General features: G+C 42.8%; 1 protein-coding gene across 1 annotated transcript; it reads left to right on the top strand.

Annotated features, from left to right (window-relative positions):
* Positions 1–9,953: 9,953 nt before the first annotated feature.
* On the top strand, positions 9,954–23,048 carry cabp4 (calcium binding protein 4). Its single transcript, XM_037472811.2, has 9 exons — positions 9,954–10,009; positions 10,505–10,606; positions 10,976–11,102; positions 16,025–16,055; positions 16,254–16,397; positions 19,659–19,768; positions 20,467–20,614; positions 22,448–22,514; positions 22,881–23,048. Exons 1-8 carry the CDS (start codon positions 9,954–9,956, stop codon positions 22,474–22,476), a joined length of 747 nt encoding a protein of 248 aa, XP_037328708.1. The 3' UTR covers positions 22,477–22,514; positions 22,881–23,048.
* The last annotated feature ends 30 nt before the right edge of the window (positions 23,049–23,078 follow it).

Below are 23,078 nucleotides of genomic sequence, written 5' to 3'. Positions count from 1 at the left end.
ATTGGATTGAGATCTGGTGATTGTGGAGGCCATTTGAGTACAGCGAACTCATTGTCATGTTCAAGAAACCAGTCTGAGATGATTCCAGCTTTATGACATGGCGCTTTATCCTGCTGAAAGTAGCCATCAGAAGTTGGGTACATTGTGGTCATAAAGGGATGGACATGGTCAGCAACAATACTCAGGTAGGCTGTGGCGTTGCAACGATGCTCAATTGGTACCAAGGGGCCCAAAGAGTGCCAAGAAAATATTCCCCACACCATGACACCACCACCACCAGCCTGAACCGTTGATACAAGGCAGGATGGATCCATGCTTTCATGTTGTAGACGCCAAATTCTGACCCTACCATCCGAATGTCGCAGCAGAAATCGAGACTCATCAGACCAGGCAACGTTTTTCCAATCTTCTATTGTCCAATTTCGATGAGCTTGTGCAAATTGTAGCCTCAGTTTCCTGTTCTTAGCTGAAAGGAGTGGCACCCGGTGTGGTCTTCTGCTGCTGTAGCCCATCTGCCTCAAAGTTCGACGTACTGTGCGTTCAGAGATGCTCTTATGCCCACCTTGGTTGTAACGGGTGGTTATTTGAGTCACTGTTGCCCTTCTATCAGCTCGAACCAGTCTGGCCATTCTCCTCTGACCTCTGGCATCAACAAGGCATTTCCGCCCACAGAACTTCCGCTCACTGGATGTTTTTTCTTTTTCGGACCATTCTCTGTAAACCCTAGAGATGGTTGTGCGTGAAAATCCCAGTAGATTAGCAGTTTCTGAAATACTCAGACCAGCCCTTCTGGCACCAACAATCATGCCACGTTCAAAGTCACTCAAATCACCTTTCTTCCCCATACTGATGATCGGTTTGAACTGCAGGAGATTGTCCTGACAATGTCTACATGCCTAAATGCACTGAGTTGCCGCCATGTGATTGGCTGCTTAGAAATTAAGTGTTAACGAGCAGTTGGACAGGTGTACCTAATAAAGTGGCTGGTGAGTGTATATATTATATAAAATGATGGAAACTAAATGTTTTACACATTGTTTTTCAGACTCCTACATAATCTTGATGCCCTCTCTTCTTCTGCAGTGGTCCACTGGTACCTTCGGGCGGTAACTTCCTATTCTGCTACAGTGAAGGACGGATGTGTGTCATTCTTTTCGGCAGTTGTTGTAGAAAATCAGATAAGAATTGTAATACGATTGAATGGAAATTTCCGTTTGAACAAATGTCTCAGCAGGTGTCGAAAAAACTTTGACTCAAGGTCAAGTGAGAATCAATGCTAACATTGACAGGTTAGGATAACTACCTGTCTCAGGTAAATGATGTTAAAGTAGAGAAGAGACATGCCGATGTCAGTATCACAGCCGTTAGCTAATGTTAGCAACTTTAAGCTACTGAGACTGTAGCAACGAAGATCCTGACTGTATTGAAATATGCTGCATTCACATGGAACAAAAAAACATCTCAATAAAATGGCTGGACCACAAAACTAAACCCCTATTTGAGACACATCCAAGCTTAGAAGCGTATCTCAGAGGTTCCTTTCCCGAGCAATGCTTTCCAGCTCTCCCTGAGGAACCCTGAGGTGTTCCGAGGTCTGAAGGACATGATCTCGAAAGCAGCTCTACGTCTACTTTGGGGCCTCTAACCCTGACAGGGAAACAGAGATGGGCTGTATTTCTATTAGTTGTATTTAAAATAGGTATTTCAATTACTTGTCATTTGTATTTGAACTAAATATATATATATATCAATAATTAAAATACAAAATATCATAGTTATCAAAATAAAATACAATCTAGTCTGAGCTCCTCACGATATCTCTCTATCGCTGAGAGAGCTACCCCAACAAGGAAGCTCATTTCGGCTGCTTGCATCTGCTATCTCACGAAAAAAACAAAGCTCACGACCACAGGTGAAGGTTGGAATGTAGATTAACTGATTATTCTGCACCACCCGCAGCAGTGCTGGCGTGCACAAAACCGTCCGTCCATCTCATGCTCAATTTTAGACCCCTTGAAACTCAAACTACTTAACTCGCTTGCGTCAGTGCCTCTCCAATACCCCGGAGGGTATGATCCAACAGTGGCCTCAGACTTGGTGTTGCCGACTCTCATTCCAGCCGCATCACACCCCCACTGCGTGTGCTGAAGGTCACTTTCTGAAGGATCCAACCAAACGGCATTATCCGAGGAGTGCAGTGACGAAATTCTGGACTTCTTCAAATCGGACAGTCTGCGCCTCGAGGCCGCGCCCTTGAGATCCTGTCCATGAAAGTTACAAACATGATTGGTGACAAGTTACAACCCTGGCGAAGGCCAACACACACTGGAAAACGTGTTTGACTTTGTGCCGAATATTTGTGGAGCACACCGATGTGGAGAGCTCCGGCACCTTGGAGCAAATACCATCCGCCACCAAGGAGCTTTTCGATGACTTTCTGTGCCTACGTTTCATGCCATTTTTCTATTAATGCATGTAGTTAAAAAGGTAGTTTTTCATTAATAATACATATATGTAGCAAAATCAACTATACCCGTTTCATCATATTCTCTACCGACTAACTTTTATGTTTTGTTCCAATCAAAGTGTGTCTGGTTGGCCCTCTTTCATCTGCATATGCCGTGTGAATGCTGCATTAGTGCATGTGTGCTTTTTATTTGAAGACGAATGTGTAATTTCTCCCTTTAAAAGTTCCAGTTAGCTTTTCAAGAGCAAGATGAATGGAGCTCATTTTCCCTGAAAGCGGGACAAATTGTTTGGGTGACATTTGAATTCAGAAGAGAAATCATTAAAATACACTCTTTTACAATTTAAGGAATTTTAAAAAGCAGTGTGATGTTAGGGGGCATTCCTAAACAGGTGGGCCAGTTGTTGGAGGTCCCCTGGGGTGGCGGTTAGTGTCACCGGTAGGGAGGGGTCAAGGGTCGTGTTGGCAGAGAGTGCTTTTCTGTCAAAATACATTATTCTTTTCATCCTGCGCCACATTCCCAACTCCAGCCCCACACGGTTCCTGGTCTCGCATGAGAAGCCGTCCACGTCCGTCTTTCTCCGCCATCCTCTCTCTCTCTCTTTCTCTCTCTCTCTTTCCCTCTCAACCCTACCTGGGATGTGTCCTATACAGAGATTGCATGTAAAAAGCACTGACGTGTCTTTAAAAAAAAAAAAAAAAGTGCTCATTTTTCTAATGTTTTTTGACAGGCCCAGCAAGCAATGCAAAAGAAAGAATGACTCCTGTCAAATAAAATCACAGAGTGACTGAATGATCCTCCCTCAGGATAAATGTACTTTATATTTGATGATTTCATACTTCTCCTCTCGCTCTTTTTGCTCAATTCCATGTTTTTGTGTAATAAGTAACCACATGGCTGGAGAAACACTTGTGATATCCAGGTTGCTTTTTTTTTCGTGTTGTCTCATGTGATTGAATCACCTTGCTGATATTGTTCTCCAACCAGCCTGCTGCTACAACTGTGAAGCAAAGCTCAGCCTTGACACAACCACATTATTTGTCACTGACCCAATTAGATCCCGCAAGGATCCTGTGATACATGTAACTCCCTCCCTTCTCTTCTCCTCGTTCCCCTTCTCCCAATCTCTCTTCTGTTCCTTTTGATGAATGGTTTTATATTTTTAGGACAAATGACTGGCCTGTGATTAACTGGGTTCTCTTTCACAGTTTAGTCCTCGTCTTTTCCATATTTTAATTTCTGCTTCTCAGTACGTGTAACATTGTATTTCCTTGTTTTGCTTCATCAGCGTTTTCCCATAAATAAAAGAGGGGGAGAGTGGTGGAGCATGTCTGGCCTAGAGGCAGGGCAATGAGTACTTGCAGAATGCACGGAGAGACAAGCCAAACGCTTCAGATGAGGAGTGTGAAGGTGACTTCAGTAAAAAGAAAAGACAGAGAAAAAGAGAGGAATTGAAAAAAGAATGAAAGTAAGTATGTTAAAAGTTAAGTAAATGGACTGAAGCGAACTGGAAGAATACAAAGAAACACGGGGGAGGATTAAACAGTGGATTGTAAAAGGATTTTAAAAGCTGAAAGGAAAATGGCCCAACTATAAAATAATGGCAGGAGACCAAATGCAGACCATGGGATGAACAGCATAGCAGCAAATAAAGGAGTAAATTGGGGACTTACCAAAATAACAGTGATTGCACCAAGGTGTGCAGCCAGTGCCCCCGGGCTGGACCTCATCTTGTGCTTAATGAGGCAACAGAGCAGACAATTGAAAAGGTCATCAACCATTAACCGCACTGGCCTGTCTGTCTCTAGCTCACATGGCTTCTTGAACTCAAAGACGTCCAACTGAATGTCACCTTTCATTTTCTACTCAAAATCCATCCAAACGTTGTATACAGCCTTATAATAACATTGGTCTGAATACAAGAATGAGAGTGTCCTCCTGCAGAGTGAGTGGTTCTGTTTTGTTTAAAGCATTATTGTTGCCCACGGGGGAAATAAATAGTCCAAAACATCCAAAAACACATCCTGACAGGGACTACAGAAATAGACAATGGCCCCAATCGTCTGTCGAGCAGAAAGGATGTTCAGGAAGATTTGGAAATGGAAGTTGTCTTTGTGAAACACAGAAAAAAGTCAACCGTGACTTGAAGATCCGTGTATGGTAACGTGTAACCGAAAGCCTGACCTTTAACCAAAAGTGTCAACACAGGATACAAACCCAGCACTCCAACATCTTAGTCCTGCACTTTGTGAAAAGCATTTGGTCTTAAAAGCAGAATTCACTGCTTCGAGCTAATCACAATCATACCAAAGTAGATCTAACAAGGGCGACACTCCATTGGGTGCTGACTAGTGCATGAAATACAACAACATTATTGCACTCTCCGTTTTTTTCCGTGAAGGTATGGGCTGAAAATAAGTTTGCACTTCTTCAAGGAAGCAACGTGCCAAATGTGTGCTTTGGTTAGACGTGGTAAGCATATTTGAGCGTAGCGAGGGTCTGATCCCACTGCAGCACATATATATAAATATAGGGAAACAGAGACAAAAGAAACAGAGAAAAATGCCTTGTTTTTTTTTTTTTACTCTTATTTTGTATCATATTATAATATGAAAAATTCAATTCAGTAATTTTCTCTACAATCTACCTATTTAAAGTACTGTATATGGGATGGGATTTAAACTCTTTGAAATTACAGAATATTTTCTTTATTTCAATGACAAGGCAGAAAAATACAGCAATTTTGTTTTTAATAACTTTCAAGCGAGGTATGACATTTAAAAGAGTCATGGGTACGGCCACAGGATTGAGACCAAGTGGAGTGAGACCAAGTTCAGGGACTGACCTCTGCTCGGCAAACAAAAATGCCAAAGAGAAGAAAAGAGTTTCTATGAACAATTGCAGCTCTTTGAGATTACTTTTATCGATCAAATAACAGACATCCACTCTATGGCTCAGTTAAACACTATTCCTTCTACACAGGTGAAACTTGAGCTGTCAGGTCAGCAACAACAGCTGGCATGTTTGGACCAGGTCGCAGTGGATGAACAGTGTGGCGCACAATAGGAAATGACCCCGGGGTCATGAACTTCCTCTGCACCCTTTGTCTGATGTAACCAACAGACCTCAGACCTCAAATGGGGAATCCACTTTCATTACATGACACTCAACATCCCATCATTTGGCCGGTGGACCTGTTACATCTGGCTTAAATGAACGTCTTTATCTGTTATTGATAGTTAATTAACCTTTTGAAACTTTCATTTTAATCTACCCTCTATTTTCTCCTTCTGCTCGCTCCACTTCATTCATATCCAATGATGATGTAACGATGCCACAAATTAATAAATGCAACATTATTGCAATGCACATCGGGGCCATTTTCCTGAATATCAAACGTTTTTGTTAACATCTCCACCAAAGTCAGCATGACATCCGTGGTTATTCTCCCGAACCTTTCGGACCAGTGACACATGTTTTATATGTCATACTCATTTTATTCATGAACGCAGACCTGCCCGGCCTCGATTCTGTCCTATTTGTTGTCACAAAGCGTTGTACCCAAGCTGGATTCTTAGTTATTTGTAACAAAATTCTTATCCGTGCATCTGAGATGGACTCAGAGGTCGGTCGGTCAGGGTTTAAAGGGGTTTAATCATTATGCATCTCCATTCTAAAGTAATTCAAACCAAAACTGATTTAAATTAGATATAAATGTATCTTGATTCATGGAATCTGCTTCCCCAACATTTCTGGAGTAAGACAATGTCATTGGCCTTTTTGTTCTTGGGGACAGAGGCAGCCAGTTACATTTCTAATCCAGACATATTTAGCTGGATAATCACCTTGTATTTTATAATCCTCAGGTCAAGTGAGGCTTCATTAGAGATACAGCTCACTTACACCTCTCTACAAAGACAAACAGGGATAGCACAAGGTAAGCTAGTCTAAAAGGCTATTTTCTTTTGCTAACCATGTATATGCTTGTTTAACTTGGCCATGATTTATAAATAAGTGGTGACACCAAATTCGTGGTGAAAAACCAGAAGTAGCAAATCAAATTTCACTGAAACGTCTGTTCTCTGCTTTATAATATTTTATTATGTGGATCTGGAATTTATTTTGCAGTTTAAACTAACAGATGGCCAGCCCACTGTTTATGTTTGTTTTGGTTCAATAATCATGCCACTGTTACTTCAAGGCAATCACATCTACAGCCGTCTTTAAAGCAGCTCTACTGTGTGATTATCAGGCTCGCCTCCAGAAATACAAAAAAGGAAGAGCTTGTAATTAGACATGAATTATACAGAGTGGCCATGATATATAATAAGATAGTTCCAAGTGAAGAGACAAGAAAATATGTCTGGGAATGTGAACAATGTGACGCGTTCTCTCTTTTCCCTCCTATCCCACCAGTGATGAAGGTGACAGTCTCATTCCGGAGCCGTGACATGAAATCAGTGCTGGGGGGGGGGAAGCAAGTGGTGGAGAGGTGTTGAGATAGGTGAAGATAAGATGGAGCGCCTGACCCGATTGCATTACTATCGGTTGTTTATGGATCAGACACAGGCTGGTTCGGCCCATTGATTCGCTTTTGAATTGAAGAAGTGATACGAAAACAAAGAGGCAATAGAGGGAGAGCACAAAGAGGAGTGAATACTGACCTGAGGTCAGCCAGTCTGAGTTGCCCTGTGCATGTTTTTCTGTCTCTTACTTTGTATGTCATTTTTTTTGTTTTTTTTAAACGTCTGCCAGGGAGGTTAATTTTCCTGCCACTTGTGTTGGCTGAGTAATTGGAAGCGTATCTCAAACAACGTGCTGTAATTATCTGAATCTTGTTCCAGGGAATAACTGCTCCGGTGTCTCGGTGGTAGCGCCGGGTCGTGCTGAACTCCACTAATCAGAGAATCAGCTGGTGCAATCCCGCCCCCCCCCCCCCCGTGCCGCTGCTCCTGCAGTGTTTGAATGATTGTGATTGGTTAGTTAGTCAGGTGGGCAGGTGGCACCTTGCAGGGCGTGAACGAGTGAAGGATGAGGTTGAAGGGTTAAAGCGCTCCCAAAAAGACGAGTGGAACAGTGGAATTTCGACACGTTTCTGTGAATGAATAGACAGGAACAATATAAATAACTCAACGCATGTGGTGTGCTACTTGCATGTGATAATATAACACTTGTGAATCCAGAGGGAGCGGATTGAACTTTAAAACATCGCCTCAATTAAATGACACTGGATTTCACTCATGAATCGGTTTGCAAATAAAGAAAGAAACGAGATCACTAGACTTCTGGAGCCTGATCTCTGGCTACCAGCACAGGGCCCCGTCGTTCTCCGACCCAATAATCAATGAAGGAGTTCAATTCAAGGATACGTAGGTTCCAGACATGACAAGGAACACGCAAAATAAAAAAGGAGGATATCTGCGGCTCTGCCACATCTATTCTTTGGCTTCTTTTAATTGTCCACCATGATCACACCGTATCACAGCAGAACAAATCTTTTGTGGGCGGCTCGTGTCTAGCGACGCATCTTGGAATGATCGCTGCCCAAGAAACCCCCCCCAAAATCCTAATCCCTATCAGCCAATTAGCATGATGTGTGTTTCTGTTGTTATTCTCTCATCGGAAAGCAGAAATATTTTTCTTGTGATATCGACTAAAATATCTCTTTGTTTAGTCTACTGTACTGATTGCGTCTTGTTTGCGATCCACACAATGCGGATCTGGAGTCTTCATTCTAGCCTCCTTTAAAATGACTCTATTTAGTGTTTAACCCCTAATGCTCCACAGAGGACAACTCAAATGCTACCACGACATCGCAGCTCTTCAAGCTACGCTTGCTCTCCATCATTAGTCGTTCGCTTTAGGGAGGTCCCCCTTGCCCTCGATTGCATTACCTCGATTAGCATAATGAGGATCTAAAATTGCTTGCGTTGGCTCGGTGATTGACAGCAATTGGCCACTTAGGGAGGAGAGCTGCAGACACACAGCGATGCTGCTCAATGGCGGCGTAGTGAAACGTGCAGCGGTCTGTATGTTTACTCTGAGGGGAGTTGTGCTCAGTGAAGATGAAAGAAATTCTTCAGGCAAACAATGTGAAACCAACGCTATGGAAAGTCAACATTTCTCCCTTTTTCCCAAATGCACAGAGGTAATGTTTTAGAGGAGTGGAAGAGATGTGTGGATGTGGGTGTATCCGCAAATATGTGAGCAATATTACAAACACTAAAAACTTAATGTAAAACTGCATTCATCATCTGCTGCATACATATTTAAAAAATAAACGATTATATAATACATAAAGCACTATAAATACGGAGCTTTTAAACACATACATTTCTTTGAATTTTTCTATATTTTTTACTCTGCTATTTCTTGACTTATACATATTAATTAATATATATATACAGTATATTAATGCTGATGTAGAAAAATGATTTCCCCTTGCAGGATTAATAAAGTAACTAGTATCTATTAATCTAAGCTGTACCTTCACTACACTACCAGCTTAACATGCTCCAAGCGTGTTGCAACCAGCAAGAATCACATGCTCGCTCATGGCGTGAGACAGGCCATCGGTACTCAAGTCACGGCACGTTTTCTCGGACCCGGTGGGAGTTTGGAGATGCGGGCTTGGTTTTCGAGCCGCGTTTAAACGGTCAAGTGTAATTTAGAGGACTAGCTGGTCTTTGTGTCCCTTCTCATTAAGGCCACCGCGGCCTCTGGCGCGCGAAGCAGCGACGGATGGAGCAGATCTCGGGCGTGTGTCTTGGTGCCATGCAAGTGGGGCATTATATTTATGGCGCGTCAGTGCTGTTCATCATAAGGAGTTGATAGGCAGAACCGAGAGGCCCGTGACAGAACATTAATCTGCCTCTCAAACAGGCGGCCATTAGTCTTCCCTCTGCGAGTCGTACACATGTGGGCGTCATTAAATTCTCATGTCAATGAACACAGAGTGCTGTGCAAATACAATGGTTGAAGCCGTTCTAATCAAAAGCTTTATAGGAACAATGAATCCAAGCCTTAATGTTCTTCTCAAATCCATTTGTTTAATTGTTTCGTTTTTAAGGCCAACACATTTAGAGCTATGTTTAATCAACTTTATTTGCCACCAATCAGAAAAGCTCCAATAACGTCACTGTACACTATGGAGACACAAAGAGCTGGCAAGTCTAAGTATTACTCTGTACTAGTTGGTGTCAAGCTAAAAACACTGGACTTAAATCCACCAGACTGACAGGAACTACAAATCCTCTGGAATGCTCTCATTAAATTGCAAATAGATAAAAACCGTTGTCAACACATTTTCTGCTGTTTTAAAGCTGCCTTAAGATCCTCATAAAGTGAAAGATTAGCTGTTCCTTTTTGTCGGAATTGCACAGCTATTCGTTTTTAGTACTCCGTTAGGGCAGATTTCGCTCCTTGCCCGCCCCCCCACACACCCCCACGCTAACCCTTTTCCACATTTATCTTTTTCCAACCAGGATGTCTGTAAAAGGTGCAAAGGGAGGACCAGAAAGTAAACCGTCCTCTGCTGCCAGGTAAGTGAGATCTCACTAATAGTGGTGGACTAAATGAATAGGTAATGAATACTTTCAGTAAAATCCAATTAACAATCTAATCAAATTCAAGAGGTGAAGCTCTGAGGTTCAATCCTGCACTTGGCAGGACTTCGATTTAAAAGATTACATTCGTCGAAATCACAATGTTGGGCTCTAACAGGAAATAAAAGGATCTATGGTCCCAGCCTGCTTTGGAAAGATATTTTTCATTTTTAAAGCGTTTCTGGGTAACACAGTGCATGAAACTTCCAATATGATAACAATTGTCTCCCATTGCTGCTGCTGCTGCTCTTCATCTGCAGTGTGAATCCATCTTGATTTCCTCAACAGGGCCCGTCCTTAATAAAAGCCACAGGGCTCAGTGTCGAGTTTTATTGTTGTTTATGAGAAATCTTACTTAAAATAACAGTCCCATTAATTAGCAGTTAGTGCACTTGAAATTGATTGAAGCTTCTCTCTCTCTCTCTCTCCTAGCATCGCTCCACGAGGAGGGAAGGGCGCAGCAGCTGGCAGATCGCCCGCCTCTGGGAGATTTAAAAACAAGGCTCTTCAGCTCAGCCTCTCCAAGAAATTCTGGTTATTATGATTCTCTGTTTCTAATCAACATTGATTAACACAAGAATAAGGGATTGTGTAGATTTGTGCACCCAATTAGTGTCAATTGATAAGTAAGCTGCAAAAAAAGCCTGTAGAATTGGAATCTTTTCCACCCAAAAAAGTCCTTTTGTAGTGACTGACGTAGCTGCTGATGTCAGGTGATTGGAGTGCAGACGTTTTTCGATCATTTCGCTCAAGCCGAGCAATTATTTCAAAGGATACTAGCGATCAATCACCCAAAAGGCACTTAAGTGTGTTTGGTAAAGTAAATTGGGAGGGAAAACTAACGGCTTGGCTTTTGTGATGATCGATCTCCGCACTCGGCGCGTGAATCCACACACTCCACAGCTCAAGGTCAGAGTCGCCCTCGGCCCAGGGGAAGGAGGAGGCCCGTCGGCACAGTAAAAGGAGCCTCAGCAACAGCTCAGCGGTGGCTGCTGCCTACATTTCCTACCTGAACAAACTCTTTGGACAGGTCAGTTCAACCACAGTCACAGTCTTGACACATTTCTCAGATGCTAGTTTAAAGCTTCCGGTATTTATATAAAACGCCATGTGCCAGCTGATCACGCAGTTGTTTTCTCACACATTCACATGTTCCTGAGAGACTATTTATATTTAATTCCAACACTTTTCCACAATGCAATTTTTTTTGCCATTTCATAATGTTGCTTTTTCAAATCTCTCTCTGTCGACATAACAAATGGGGCGGAGCCAGTCACGTCTCCCTTCTTAATGATATTAACAGATGTTTGAAGATGCCGGCTAAGAAAGAAAGATGAGCAATTGTGGAAAAGCGTTACACAACACAGAGTTGGCAAATGGAACCATTAATTCAGCTGATTTGAAGTGGTTACTATCGCTTCAAAACAGTAGTTACAGCTGTTTGCAGTGTGATTTACCCCAAAATAAATGTGCCGGTTTGCAAACCAGCAATTGCTGATACAGAATCAGTGAAACAATTGTGGAAAGACCTCAGTAGCCACCTCTCTTCGTTTGAAAATCAAAGCATATGATTAGGACTGAGAGGTGCTAACTCATGCTACATAAAAATAAATCCTTTCCAAGAAGTCACTCCAGTAATTCCACGTCACGGATGATTTACGGCCTGGACACTGGGCTGGCTTCCATTCGTGCTCTGGCTGGTTCAAGTGAAGCATTTGGCGCCGCTCAAGACTGATACCCTGATCCCCGATTGCTGCAGGGCATCACTGACTTTTTTGGGAAAATTCCAACTGTAAATGGGGAGATGAAACGATCCTGCTCAATGGCACCTTTCCTATCTCTGTTAAAATCATTAGTTGATTTATAGAGAACACGTTTTAAACATCTTTAAATCTGTTAAATTTGACACACTATTAATATAGAGACAAACAACTTTTTTTCTATTTAAAGATAGAGTGGGAAAAACTACCTGAGCAGATAAAGGGGATCCTTGTAGACTATGGCTGCATGGTGTGTTTCTCTGTATGAAGGGAGCAGATGTTAATGAGACCTACTTAAAAACTTTTAGAATGGCAAAATGCCCATTAGAATAATTGTTAGGATATGGAAATTAATCACAAGGTCTTAGTCATGATCTGCTGAATTTGAAAGCTAAAACTTCACATGCAGAAGGATATAATTATTCTCTTACAAATCAGTAGAAACGTCCTGAGATGTTAATATCTTTAGGATAATTATTATTCTGGTCAGTTGGTTGATTGCTTGCATCACTACTTGATTTGCTTTGAGTGCGAACAGAACTGGCATGTTTTATTACTAGAGTTCTAATAAACTCAATTGAATACATTTTCCATTTTAAAAAATTGGGGATTTTTCTTAGTATTATCATTATAATATAGGGTTAGGGTTAGGGGTTATGGAACCATATGGGACCCTGGTCATAAAACCAAGCAGACCAACCATGAATGCCTTCATCACCGGAAAGGGATATACTGTAAAAGATAAGATGACAAAATAAAAAAGCTGATGAATGTATTAATTATATTTTAGAACTAGATTTCCTATTAACAAATGGAACGTTTGTAGGGGAAATGGAGGCTGTTTCCCAGTGACCTTTGGCCACAGTGGATCTGTGGATTTCCACATCTGTCTCTGAGTTAGTGCCTGACCTGCCACCACCGATCCGGCTTCCTTCACTCCGAGAGTCGCTGGCTTGTATTTACCAGGTAGGGAGGTCTGCAGCGTGTCCACAGGACACAGGGTGTTGGCTGCAACCCTGACACCTCGGGAAGGGAGGCCGCCCATCCCTCAGCAGTCCTAAACCCTGCCGCACCGCACGTATTAATAACCCCCTCGGCAAGGTTCACTGTCAGCCTTCATTTGGACCCAACTGAAGACGGGGCCCGAGGAAAGATATTGCGAGAGGAAAAACATTCGATGCATTTTGCAAGTCGGAGATGAACGTTAAGCAAAAATCAACCGTACCAATCACAGAGCTTCATATGTGCTACTGTTTCTTTGAGTGTGGCGACCATGTGTTTGTCACACACCACTTACGTGTCCATGCGTCATGCTTGCAAAGCAGCAGGCTGCTCAATGGACCGTGGGAAGGCAGACAGAATGAAATTAACAGTTAATGGGATCGTTCTGACGGATGAATTGAGAGTCCGCATTGCATGCGGTCTTATCCTTTCTGGTTGAAAAAAATCCAATTAAAGTGTTGACCTTGCTATGCTTGCAGGCTGAAGGATCCTCTGCAGGGTAAACAGCACTGTTGGACTCTGGGCAATGTGTTTTTTCATTAATGCTGCAGTAAAAACAAAAAAGAAAATCCAGTTCCCGTGGAGTGAGGTAACTCTGGATGGAACTGCAACCTGGCATCGCATTTGTGTTTCGTCTCTGTTGGCAATATTATACAGTGAATAATCATTTGAACGGCTGCCATCGAGAGCAGCTTCCAAAAAAACTGTGGGGGGGGGCTCTTCTTTTCCTCAAGCCATTGTGCTCTTGAGCAGTATGACCTTGTATGATTTTTGTAATAGCCACACAAAGTGCCAACATGTATCAAGAGGGAAAATATTGAACTTCCCTTTGCATTGCAGTTGCACTGCGACTCCTTTTTTTGCACTGAAGTTATAAAACTCATTTTCAATACAAAAAAAATGCATACAGTAATGGAAAGACTGGTTAGAAGCAAAGATCTGGTTGACTTGTTGGCTTAAGCCCAGGTTTGATTTAGACCCTCCGTTGTGCGTCATCCCCTTTCCTGTCGTTCCCAAGAAAAGGCCCCAAGCAAAAAACACAAGTTGAGCATCTTCATTGTCTATGATCAAAGAGGAAACTGTTGAATCAGATGCATTCAAATTATTTTAACATTCAAGGCTGTCCATCTCCTCCATTGGATATTTTAACAATGCAACATTTTTCTTATGAAACCTTTCATCTGGTCGGCTGCTATGGCAACACAGTGGAAGGACATGTCTGATAATAGAAATGACAGCATCATGAATGGATACCATGTTCCCTCACTGGGCCCTTTTCTCAGTTCTATTCTGTCTCAATGTTTTTCCTCACCGAAGAAGAGGAGTAAAAACCAGCCCACGGCAAACGTGTGCTCGCAATAATCAGCTTTACAAGCATGCGTGTCAAGTCTATTTGAACTTAAAGACCTCCTGTGCCATCTTTGTGCTAGGCAATATATACGTCAGGTCCGATTGCTCCATAGGAATATGGCTGAGTTTGCATGCTTCTTGCTTCCCCTGCAGATGTGACGATGCCTCAGCAGAAGAGTTGCTAATTGTTAACAGGCCATATTGTACAATATTGACTTGATACAAGCATTTTTAGTACATGATTGGATGATGAATGTCATTTCAAGGTCGGTGTATGTTTACAAGTGTGCTAATCAGAGCATTGTTTCAGAAAATGAACCAGGTTTATCATCCAGTACGTTTTTTCAAAAAGGAACCTGCTTTGGGGTTACAAGCATTAGTTTTGGGTTGAAATGTGCCGAATTATTGAAAGAATGTGCAACGGTTCACAGCACAATGTGTACAATAAGCCTAATAAATGAATATAGAATCCATAAAAAACCTCCTCAAAATTGAAAAAGCAATGCATTGGGTGAGTGAAGTGTTAAATTAAATCAACTTGCATCACTGAATAAAACCCAGTGAATCAAAACAGTTTGACCGCAGTGAATATTATGTTCCTCACAGACTAAATGCCAACAAATCTGGTGTGAAAAACAACATTTTGGACACAAACCTAGTCTATTTTTCAACCTAAACTCTGTTCAAATGGGTATGTAGACGACTCATTTCACAGTCAACTTTGTGGGGCCTCGACACAGATGGAAGCCCATCGATCTCCAGCGCGTGGTGAACGCGTCCTCCAAACAGACCACATCCGCTAACGTTGTTCTCAGTGTCTATTTGAGAGTATAACTTTACTTCAGACACGTGTTCTTCGTCTAGAGGGACCTCGGCCACAAGTAGAGTCGTTATCTGTGAGCAGTTAGTTTCTCTCTTTTTCCATCCACGCCTCCTTTTTCCTCACCGTAGCTGTCGCTGTGAACCAGAGTTTGTTGTTGTTGCTGTAACTCTCCCTGCTGTGTAGCGCTACACAGTTGCTTCACAGAAACTGATGTATCGGCACATTTTTAGGCTTATTCGACGAAAAATAGCGTAATAGAGTATTTGTTGCCCGAGGACATGCCTTGCAACTTGTCATTCAACCGTAAAGGTGGATTCGTGGATCGTCTACAACCACTGGAACCTTTTTCTCTTCCGACAGCTATGTGCACATTTGGCTAATGGCTTTCTTTCCGCTGAAAACACAGAATGAATTAGAAGGAGGGGCGATCCCCCTCAGCAAATGTCAAAACAAGGCAGAGAATACTCAATGATTCTCACACACACACACATACACACACAAAAGGCTCTATGCAAATGCCTCGTGTCTGTCTAGGCAAGTATGTGGGTGTGCGTGTGCGTGCGTGTGTGTGTGTGTGTTTCTGCATCTTACTTGACATGTATCCATTTCTTTGTGACTGTGAGCGGTTCGCGCAGCTCATTGTCTGGCGGTTGTGCGTGGGTGTGTGTTTGTGTGCACACAGTCCTGAGCTTATGCTGCATGTCCTTTGGGACGCTGTAGATGTAGTGTGTGTGTGTGTGTGTGTGTGTGTGTGTGTGTGTGTGTGTGTGTGTGTGTATGCACGTAGTTGGAGGTGGTAGTCTGTCATTTTGCAAATTAGAAAGACATGTGGCAGGGTGAAATCCCATCAGAATTTACCGTCAGCATGCAGCAGCATTCACATGATACGCATTATAGTGTAATTTGGTTGTCAAAAACAGATAATCACAGGGGGATTTCTCAGGGGAATTTGCTGTTTAAAAGTCACCCTGATTTTACGTCCCGCCCTCTGATCGTTTTTTCTCCTGTGCTCCACAGGAGAGATCTCTGATGCCAGAGGAGATAGATGGTGAGATTGCAATTATGATTCGATTAATTAATAAACAAAAAGTCAATTGCACAGCTTTGTCAAACACTTATTCGCTCCTCTTTGTGACATTTGGGCCGATGACTCAGAGCTACAAAATCGAAACAATGGAAAAACATAACTTAAAAAGAGTTTCTTTGATATTTTACCCTACTTGTCATTTGTTTACCTGTCCGTCAGAGCTCCAAGGGGCCTTCAAGGAATTTGACTACGACGGGGACGGCTTCATCCACTACAAAGACATCGCGGACTGCATGAGGACCATGGGCTACATGCCCACAGAGATGGAGCTCATCGAGATCATCCAGCAAATCAAGATGAAATGTGCGTACGCATCACTTTGTTTTGCCTCCTGACTGGTTCATTAACGCAGGTGCGCCTGTCGCTCTGGAGTGAGCGGGTGTGAGCGCCTGAGCGATGTGTCTGTGGCACCAACGCTGTCTCACCTGTGAGTCTGTGACCTTTCAGCAGGCCGATTAATGGCCGCCGCACAGCGTGGAGACGTGTGCGTTTGGTCGAGATCCAACTCTTGCTTTGCCGTCTCTACTGAATGATCCAGCATAGATTCGGGCGTGGTGTGTGTTTGAAGTCTAAGGTGAATAATCACTGTATTGATTTGATTGATTTTTGTCCGGTGTGGAGTCTGAAGCACAAGTTCCCCGTAACACGTACCTGGTGTCGGAGACAAATCTGAACTAGGAGCGTCTGCCGGGAGGCTTTACACAAACCTACAAATACACACATGCAGCGCGCTACAGGTGTGACCTTTTGTAATATTCTTATTTAGAATCACGTGTTCAGCAATCCAGCATCGATGTTAATTCTATTTGGTAGACTTTACATATGAATATTTTCTAGTGGAGCTGATCACCAACTCCAAATCACCAACTAACTCACATTTTCGCATCCGCGATCCTTCTGTACCTGCGAGTACACCATGACGTCACTGACGTGTGTGGTTAAAGGCTAAAGAGAGCTCGCCCAGCACACCCCTTACTGTGTGTGTGTGTGTGTGTGTGTGTGTGACCAGAGGTGAAACTGACTTGATGCTTTCATTTAAATGCTCTTAACAGTTTGACTGAAATTAAATCAACTTTTACTTGATTCCGTTTTTCCGTCGGCCTGTACACGTCTGCTGTGAAACCCAAAGTGACAGCGGCACTCTCCTTCTCATCTGACCTCTGCCCGTACAACAGCGCGACGAACCAACAGTGCTGTTTTCCGCGGACACTGAGCGGCTCGTAATCTTACTCCTGGGTGCCACGTCGATCCTTTTGCACGCTGCCGCGGTCCTTACTCTCCCCCCCCCCCCACGTTGCTTATTGAACTGTCTCTAACCATTTGGCGCAGGCCGCTTGGTGTGTCTCTCGTTGCCCAGCTGGGGAGCTCCTCTTGCCAGCCTCCGTCGATGTGACACAAGACAAGGACACGAACCTCCGTCCACTGAGAATTAAGCATTTCTGGAAACCTTTTTTTTCTTTGTTTTGATTGAAGTGTTGTTGTTATCACTGCTTATGATTGTTTCTAGCTCGATATTCCTCCCGTTGACCGTTGAAGAAATAACCCGTGGATGATTCCGATGTCGCTGTGGATGTCTTGTCATTTTCAATGCAACATCACATCATAACCAATGACACATGCAGGGAAGATGTGAGTCATTTTGATACCTGTAAGTGCCCACTCTGAAAAACATCCTAAACCCAGAAGAAAGGTGCAGTACAATAATGTGAAGCATTTGCCTCAAAGCATTTGCATCACTAGAGTGAGTCACGCCGCTGCGGTCCTCGGCGTGCAGGGTGCAGCTGGCTCTTGCCCTGGCAGCTAGTTAATTAGCATCACCTGGTGTCCCAGGCGTACACAATTTCCTGATCAGGTGGTTAGAATAACAACAGCAAGGATCTTCAAAGCAGTTGCTTCGTCAAACTCACATAAGTACCCAATGCATGTCCCCATTTGATGTGCATTACAGAATCTTATGTGAAAAGAAAAAGAAAAAAAAAACCTGACAAATTATTCAAATACATGAATAATAATTGCCACTTCACTACTGGATGTAATATCTGATGGTTGAAACTATGTTGAAAAGCGTTTAAAAGCTCTACCTGAAAGAGGCATTGTTCATAACATGTGCTTTAGGCTTTAGTGGTGGGGGTGTCTTCATTTGATATTTTCTGCTATACTGTTTAATATGAATTATTCATCTGCTCATTGATGCCTTAATTTGACCCACGAGGTAGAATGAGTTTCAAACATCCCTAACTTAATCTCTGAAGCGTAATCCCTACAGAGCCATTAATCCCGTGAAATTCGGCCACTCTTATATAATTAGTGTTGCAGTATCATTAAGAATTAATAATAATCTCCCTGACGACTTTTGGGACAGTTCTTCCACTGCAGGATTTAAACCGACCTACTTAAGGCCCAATTCTTCAAGAAGGTGTCAGGAAATCCCCCGATGACTGCTGCTCCATGAAGGCAAAGCCAGTCAGCAAAAAAGATTTTAAACTACCTTGAGAAAATCCTTTGTTAGCTCCTAAATCTTTGAATAATCAAAGACGTTCTTTCCTTTTAGGATTCTTCAGCAAGCACACTTTGGCATAGCTTGCTTTTCATCTATAACAGTCCTTACACTTTGAGCGCTGATTCCATTTTTTAAGGAGAAAATGACCGCCTGGCTTTATTGGATTAGTCATTCACATCCTACAAAGGCCCACGTAATGAAAACAGACAAGTCCACTGGTCTACACAATGAAATAAGCTTTGCTTTTGCTTTTGTGTACAAGTGTGTGTTGATAATGAACACGCGGCTCACACAAACAAACTGTTTAACTGAGGTGCTGGAAACAGACCTTTATAAACTTTTAACACAGAAGGGTGGTGTCACGTTTTACTTGTACTTAAATACAATATTTATTTACAACATTGATGTACAGTACTTTTACTGGACTTCTAATACTTGAATTGGTATACAAGTTGCCTGTAACAGACATGAATTATTAACATGGTCTTTGTCTCAATTTAATATTTACTAGTAGATGGTGAACATACCTGTGTGTATATTACACATTCAACATGTTGTACGTTCATACACTGAATCGCTCAATTGTGTTGCTGCTACTTTTACTCAACACGTCTCTAATCAATACCACTATATTGAAAATGGATCAAATTTACCAGCAGTAGCCTAAGCAGAAAAAGGTCCCTCAGTGATGAAACCAAAGAGAATTCATCAACAACACTGCAGCCCCAACTGAGCTCTGCCAGGTGGAGAACAAAGCAGAGCTAAAAAGGGCAACAGAATCAGAACCCGCTTTATTGGCCGTGCTCGGAATTTGACTCGGGGTTTCACTTTGTTCTCCCGGCACATAAACAACAAAAACAAAGACAACCAAAAAAAAAATGAAGATTTGAGTATTTGAAAAACACAGAGCAGACAGATGGACTTATCTACTGACCCCTCAATGCTCTCTACATAAATCCTTATGTATAAAAGAAGTTACAACTTTGGTTGTTGACCTGCGCTTCTGTGTGTCAAAAGCTGTGTGTGTGTGTGTGTGTGTGTGTGTGTCCCGTGTCATTCTGCAGGGGGGGGTCACGTAGACTTTGATGATTTCTGCGAGTTAATGGGGCCCCGGATGCTGGCTGAGACGGCTCATATGGTCGGGCTGAAGGAGCTCCGCTGTGCCTTCAAACAGGTAACTGAGACGTTAATATATCATTTCACACTTCTTTGACTAACATGTTGAATTGTGCTTCATTGGTCTGGAGGAAATAGTTGCTCTCTTTGACGTCAGAATAGAGGCAAAGTGCTCAATTGCTTGTCACTCAAAGGCGAGCAGTGGTGTTACTTTTCCAGAACAACCAAGAAAAGCAAAGGGGGGGGGGGGTTCCTTCATAAGCACAGCTTCTCTCATTTAAAAAGCTGTTTTTTTACTCCGTGGCGGATGAGGAAACATTTTCACCTCATCTTAACTCAGCCCTCATATTCAGTAAAAAAAGTGGGTCTCACTTCGGTACGAACACTAACACTCGACTAACACCTCATGAGTCAGCATTGCCCCATCTGCCTCTCAAGCTGTTCTCAGACTTGCAGGGACCTCGTGCATCCATGTCGTAGCTGCACTGACAATGTGAAACTTTTTTAAAGAATTACATCACCTCTGAATCTCTAGGTTTTATGTCTCATAAAGACTTCCTCTCCCTCTATTTGCTATTGCTGCACCCCAGAAAGTCATACCGGAATCTCCAGCCTCCACATCAGCAACACAGACATTTCTTCCGTATTTCTTGAGTGATCTCTGATCCTCTTCATCTCCGATCGGTTTGTCTCTCCTCATGCACTACACGTCCACTTCCCCACCTCGACGCTCTCCACTGACCACACGCGCTGCAGTTTGACTGTGATGGTGATGGAAAGATCACGCTCGATGAGCTGAAGGAGGGCATGAAGACCCTCCTGGGGGAGAAGATGAAGAAAGGTGAGCTGGAGGAGATCCTCAGCGACATTGACCTCAACAAAGACGGCAACATTGACTTTGATGGTGAGTGGCTTGGGATTTTGGGGGGTGCGGGGGGAGGGTCTGTTGGAGAGGAGTCGACAGACTTCAGGCAAGGTGTGAGAGGACATTGAAACCATGAATTCCAAATAATGATGAAACGCTGAAACAGGAGTGCCGTGCAGTAGTGATTCCCAATCATGAGGTACTTGAACCCCAGAGGACACTGCTGCAGGTGCCAGAGGGTGCGTGGAAACTATATTCCACTTTATTATGATGATGTTATATTTGTATATATTTGTCATATAGGATTTTTAGAAGGCACAATGAGTAGAATCGATCTAAATGACATGAAATAAAAAACGAATTGCTTTTAATCATCACTTAGGACAGACCACCCGTAGCTGTATCTGCAAAGAGGGCCCTCTTTCATTAGTAATTTTGGCCATAAACTTAAAAAGAACTGGTGCCAAATCGTGAGCAAGTAAAAGAAACAAAAGTGTAGCAAGGTGAAGCTAAAGGTGTTCCCGGAATAAGAGAATTTGGGGTTGGCTTTCTAATATATCACTAATATCTTTCATTATGTTAATTGTATTCCTAGACTACATACGCGCAATTAATCCGATGAAAAAGGTTGGTAACTGCTAGTCTGCAGGATCTGAGGGAGCAAAAGAGGAAACGGCAGAGGGGTCAGTGAATCTCCTTGAACTGGGTTCAGGATGAGGGGGACCGAAGGAGAAAATCTATAAGTAATAAGGGAGGGAAAAGGTTGCAATTGGAAAGAAGGGTTGGTTAAGTCAAGGTGGGTTAGCTGGAAGTGCCCAGCAGATCTAATCAGCAGCACATTAAGCCGATCGATACACATGCCTAGACACCTGCCACATGAAGAACGCACACTTGGGCACTTTTTCAAGGACTTTCCTTTCCATTTCCACAAGCACACACACACACACTTACATATCTGCACGTGCGTAGGCACCAGCAGCACCGCACACGTGTGTGCGATTATGCACGGCGGCCCACTAAGGGCTCAGAGGCGTGATCCTGTTTGTCCTGCCTCGGCGGTCCAATCAATTACGGTTATCGGGAACATATGAATAGGTTTGTCGGTCCCTGAAGGGATCAATGAACAGGTGCTCCTCCGTGTCCTCGATTGGCCCTCTGGGGAGCGTCTGTGTGTCTCCGTCCAGCTCAGCCACGTGTGCAGAAAACAAGCATCCGCAGGTGCGGGGAGAAGCTCGTTATGCTGAGCATAACAGGTGGCGAGGAGCTGGCGTTCTGCTCGATTCACTCCTTCTTAAGAAGAAAAGGTCTGCGGGAGTATCTCAAGAGATGATGTTGGTGGCTTAGTCCGGAATTAAGCTTTACGACTCGGTCAATCAATAGATTCACACCGAGAGGCAGAAGTCTTTCAGGGCAAAGCCTCACGGAGGGATGGTGGGAAATGGAAGACATGACCGGATTGATTTAGGGAAACCTGCCTCGAGCTTTCTGAAGCTGGGTTTCATTGACACTTCGATAGCTGCCTGGATTGACACGTGAATGCAATAATGGCCGGAGCGAGCTGAATGCAACGTTCATCCAACGGATCAACTTGGGCTCTCTCTTGTTTCAAATTGAAAAAATCAAAAAAGATCTTTTAAAAAAAACTAAAATGCTACTGAATTGTTTCTGCTACTCTTCTCTTTTACATATCACACCTCGCCGCTGCTATGACTTTTCATTAAGTCGGTGATAATGAAAACGTTACGTCACACTGAGCTGTGTTAGTTTTCAGTTCACAGCCTGGAAATAATGTGTTTGCATCCCATGCCGTCCATTTATGACATCAGTGTCATTAGTGCTTATCAGTGGATCTGCTGCTGTCTTCCTCTACAGAGTTTGTTATGATGCTTTCTGCTCAATGACACGTCTGATGGAAAAAAGAGAGCATACAACAGCTGATGTAAGTACTTTCTCCTTCCTATAATTCTGTTTTCTGCAACGTTGTGTTTGTGTAACGGAGGATTGTGAAAAAACAAGATGGGGCCAAAGAGATGCGATTATGATTTGATTATAAAAGTTTAGTTATACAGAGAACAAAGGATGAGTTATGAAATGCTTGAATGTGTGTTTCAACAATGCTGCATTATCGCCCCCTTGTGGTTATAACAGCATTCCACAGAATGAGGGCAAATTAAATTTCTTTGCCCACTGATTACATATTAACTGTTAATCTATGAAAAACACTTTCTAAACTCAGCTTTACTGTGATGGAGTCCTCATGTTTTTTTTCCCCTCTATTCTTCTATGTCCCTCTGACCGACTGAAGTGGGCAGCGATGATGTTTCTATACTACAATGCAAACAATTAGTACCTCGTATGGATAGTTTGGTCATAATCAAATCTAATAAAGCCACAACCACACAGGCCTGAGTTGATTTTTTGTGTCAAAATTCTTGATAAATAAATATACGTTTTTTTTACTTGGTTAAAATTCTATGTAGGCTAGAAATGCTTTGTTTGAATG

Source organism: Pungitius pungitius, chromosome 9, assembly GCF_949316345.1.
Source record: "Pungitius pungitius chromosome 9, fPunPun2.1, whole genome shotgun sequence".
In the NCBI taxonomy this organism is placed as follows: domain Eukaryota; kingdom Metazoa; phylum Chordata; class Actinopteri; order Perciformes; family Gasterosteidae; genus Pungitius; species Pungitius pungitius.
The sequence above is the reverse complement of the archived record's forward strand: the minus strand, read 5'-3'. Positions and strand labels throughout refer to the sequence as shown.